Source organism: Triticum aestivum, chromosome 2A (genome assembly GCF_018294505.1).
Source record: "Triticum aestivum cultivar Chinese Spring chromosome 2A, IWGSC CS RefSeq v2.1, whole genome shotgun sequence".
NCBI classification, from domain to species: domain Eukaryota; kingdom Viridiplantae; phylum Streptophyta; class Magnoliopsida; order Poales; family Poaceae; genus Triticum; species Triticum aestivum.
Genome location: NC_057797.1, coordinates 103,142,012 through 103,145,716, shown reverse-complemented (window position 1 = coordinate 103,145,716; position 3,705 = coordinate 103,142,012). Strand labels below are relative to the sequence as shown.

Below are 3,705 nucleotides of genomic sequence, written 5' to 3'. Positions count from 1 at the left end.
GCACGGTCGTGAACTAGAAGTGATCAAGAAGTGATCCTGAAACTACTTACGTTCAAACATAACTCCAAAACCGTGTTCACTTCCTGGACTCCGCCGAAAAGAGACCATCACGGCTACACACGCGGTTGATGCATTTTAATTAAGTCAAGTTTCAAGTTCTCTACAACCGGACATTAACAAATTCCCATCTGCCCATAACCGCGGGCATGGCTTTTGAAAGTTCAAAACCCTGCAGGGGTGTCCCAACTTAGCCCATCACAAGCTCTCACGGTCAACGAAGGATATTCCTTTTCCTAGGAAGACCCGATCAGACTCGGAATCCCGGTTACAAGACATTTCGACAATGGTAAAACAAGACCAGCAAGACCGCCCGATGCGCCGACATCCCGATAGGAGCTACACATATCTCGTTCTCAGGGAAACACCGGATGAACACTACGTACAACTAAAACCAACCCTCAAGTTTCCCCGAGGTGGCGCTGCAAGTTGCTCTGTTTCGGACCAACACTTAGAGAAGCACTGGCCCGGGGGGGTTAAAATAAAGATGACCCTCGAGTCTGCAGAACCCAAGGGAAAGTGATAGGTTGTTAGTGCAAATGTAAAACCAAGGTTGGGCCTTGCTGGAGGAGTTTTATACAAGGAGAACCGTCAAGGGGTTCCCATTATAACCCAACCGCGTAAGGAACGCAAAATCAAGGAACATAACACCGGTATGACGGAAACTAGGGCGGCAAGAGTGGAACAAAACACCAGGCATAAGGCCGAGCCTTCCACCCTTTACCAAGTATATAGATGCATTAATTAAATAAGAGATATTGTGATATCCCAACATATAACAATGTTCCAACATGGAACAAACTCCATCTTCACCTGCAACTAACAATGTTATAAGAGGGGTTGAGCAAAGCGGTAACATAGCCAAACAACGGTTTGTTAGGACAAGGTGGGTTAGAGGCTTGACATGGAAATATGGGAGGCATGATATAGCAAGTGGTAGGTATTGCAGCATAGCAATGGAGCGAGCAACTAGCAAGAAAAGATAGAAGTAATTTCGAGGGTATGATCATCTTGCTTGAGATCCCGCAAGGGAGAAGAACGAGTCCATGAAGAAGACAAGTAGTCGAACGAATCCTCACAAACGCGACGTTATCGGAACTAACCCGAAGAAGCACACCGGAAAGAAGCAAACAACATGGTAAACAACCATCACATAAACATGGCATGATGCACAACCAAGTATGATGCATGTCCGGTTTAATGAAGCATGGCATGGCAAAGTGCAACAAACAACACTACAAATTAAGTGGAGCTCAATATGCAACGAGTTGCATATTAATGAAACACCACATGACTTATTTAGTTCTCTCTCGGTTATGTACTCAACAATATCAAATGTTGGTTAGCATGGCAAAAGGTGAAGCGTGACAAAACTACCTATCTAGGCAAGTTTAAATGAGGTCGAAAACAACAAGCAACAAGTCTGGAAAAAAAATCCTCATGAGCATATATTAGATTTGGTACTGTTCTGCCCTAAACCATATTTTAGAGTTTTTAAACATGCTAGATGAGTGCACCATGTTAAACTAGGCATTTTTCTACCCCATTTACATATATAATTTATTTAAAACCAAGCTGCGGTTATTAAGTTATGAAATAAATCATTTTAACATGGAATATAAGCAAAATTAATGCAAATAGCATTTTAAACATTTCAAACATGGATGAAAGTGGCATACTATGAAAGTACACAAAATTCAAAGCACTTTTCATATATTAAGTTTTTACATGTGATGCATGGTTGGTGAGTTGTTAAATGCAAGAAGAATAGGGTCTTTTCTGCAAATCTGCAAATCCCTGGAAATTAGCTAAATTCGTCCCGAGGAAAAAAACACTATATGGGCCAAAACTAGCTAGCCCAACAGGAGGAAAAGAAAAAAAACAAGAGGGGCACTGGGGCAGCTCACCCATGGGCCAAGCCCAGTCGGAGGAAGAGGCAGGCCACGAAGGGAGGCGTTGGGCCGGATCTGCTTGTGGCCCATGCGATCGCTAGAGCTGGGTTAGGGTGCTGCGCTATGCGTGAAGCAGAGGAGGGGGTCGTGCTCGTCATAGAGTCAACGCCGGCAGTGCCTCATCCTATCGCTCGTAGCAGGGGAAGCAAAGGTCAGCGACATGGTGGCCAGGCACGGGAACGACGTGCAAGTAGGCAAGGGGCGGCGAGCTCGACCAGATCATGCGCTTGGTCGCCGGACTTGGTCGGGCGGCGCTAAGGACAGAATGGAGGTCGGTGGCAGCTGGCGAGGAAGGAGACGGCGGGGCATGTCCTGGCAGGGCGGCGCGACGAATTGCGGAAGGGCTGCCCTGGTTGGGTACTCCAGCGAGGTTGGAGGTCGCCGGTCTTTGGTGCGCGGGGAAGACGGTGTAGGGGCGAGGCTCGGTTCGAGATGGCGCTGACGGGAAGCTGCAGGGAACTCCATGGAGGGCATCGGCATGGCAGATCGAGGCGGCCGCAGCAAGAACTTGACGCACGGGTGAGGAAGCGAGACTTGGCGCGGCAGCGGATGCAGGAGATGGCGGTGTCGGAACCTCGAGGCCGAAATCAAACCATGGCTCTAGAGCTCCTGTTGAGGTACAGAGAGATGAAGAGGTTAGGGAGAGAGAGCTTCAAGGACAAGGGAACGAAAGGAGAGGGTCACGAGGAGCTGGCCTGGCGGTTCCGGTAGAGCTCTGGCGAGGTCGCCGGCCGGTGGTGGCGCACGGGGTCGAGCGAGGCTCTCGGGCGGCGGCAGTTGGGTGGATGGATCGATGGAATTGGAAGTTTTTTTGGTGGTGGCTAATTGGTGCGAAGGGGAACCCGAGGTGGGAGAAAGACAGTGGCAGCGGTGTCTGGACAGGGGAGGATTTGGATCGAGGAGGAGGTGGCGGTTCGATGGATCTGGGAGGATCCCGAGGAAGGAGGGAGTTGGTCGGCTGGCGGCGGAGAGGGGATGGATGGATTGCACTAGGGTTTGATCCGGATATATATACCGAGTGGATTTGGGTAGGGTCGTTTGAATCCCTCTTATCATAATCGGACAGCCCAGAATAAATAGGTAGGGAGCCTAAAAAAGAAAATGGAGACGTTTTGTAGATGTTTGGGGATGATCCGAATCCAATGATGACGACTATCCGGGTCGGGTTCGGGACAGTTTCGGACGCGCGCGCGAGGAGGGCCGTGAGCTGACGAGAGAGGTTAGGTTGGGCTTGGCGGAAGGCAGTGGACTGTGTAGACGGTCTCGAGCTGATAGAAGAGAAGAGAGAGAGGCCCGGCGACTGTTTCCGGAGACCGAAAACGTCCGACGATAGACCGGCTATAATGCCGCTATAGTTTAACGGTTGGGCTATCAAACGAGCTCCGAATGCGATGAAACTTGGCAGGCGGTCTACCTACAACAAAACAACACCCCACGCCAACTTTCATCCCATTCCGAGAACATTTCCCGGGCACTTATAAAATACTATTCCGGACGTGTCGCGGGCGCGTGCAAGTGTGACTGGGCTCAGAACGGACAACGGAAAGAATGGGGGAACCCGAACGGATGCAAGTTTTTTTAAAACATGATGATGTAATGCACATGATGACATGGCAAGATGCAACACGCAATCGAATGACACGGCAACAACAGCGAATAACTGGAAGACACCTGGCGCATCGGTCTCGGGGCGTCA

General features: G+C 49.7%; 1 protein-coding gene across 1 annotated transcript; it reads right to left on the bottom strand.

Annotated features, from left to right (window-relative positions):
- Nucleotides 1–1,572: 1,572 nt before the first annotated feature.
- Nucleotides 1,573–3,065, bottom strand: LOC123191566 (leucine-rich repeat extensin-like protein 5). The gene is made up of 2 exons (XM_044604251.1): nt 2,705–3,065; nt 1,573–2,618 (listed from the first exon to the last, which is right to left on the bottom strand). The coding sequence occupies exons 1-2, from the start codon at nt 3,063–3,065 to the stop codon at nt 2,134–2,136; spliced, it is 846 nt and encodes a 281-aa protein (XP_044460186.1). The 3' UTR covers nt 1,573–2,133.
- Nucleotides 3,066–3,705: the final 640 nt, after the last annotated feature.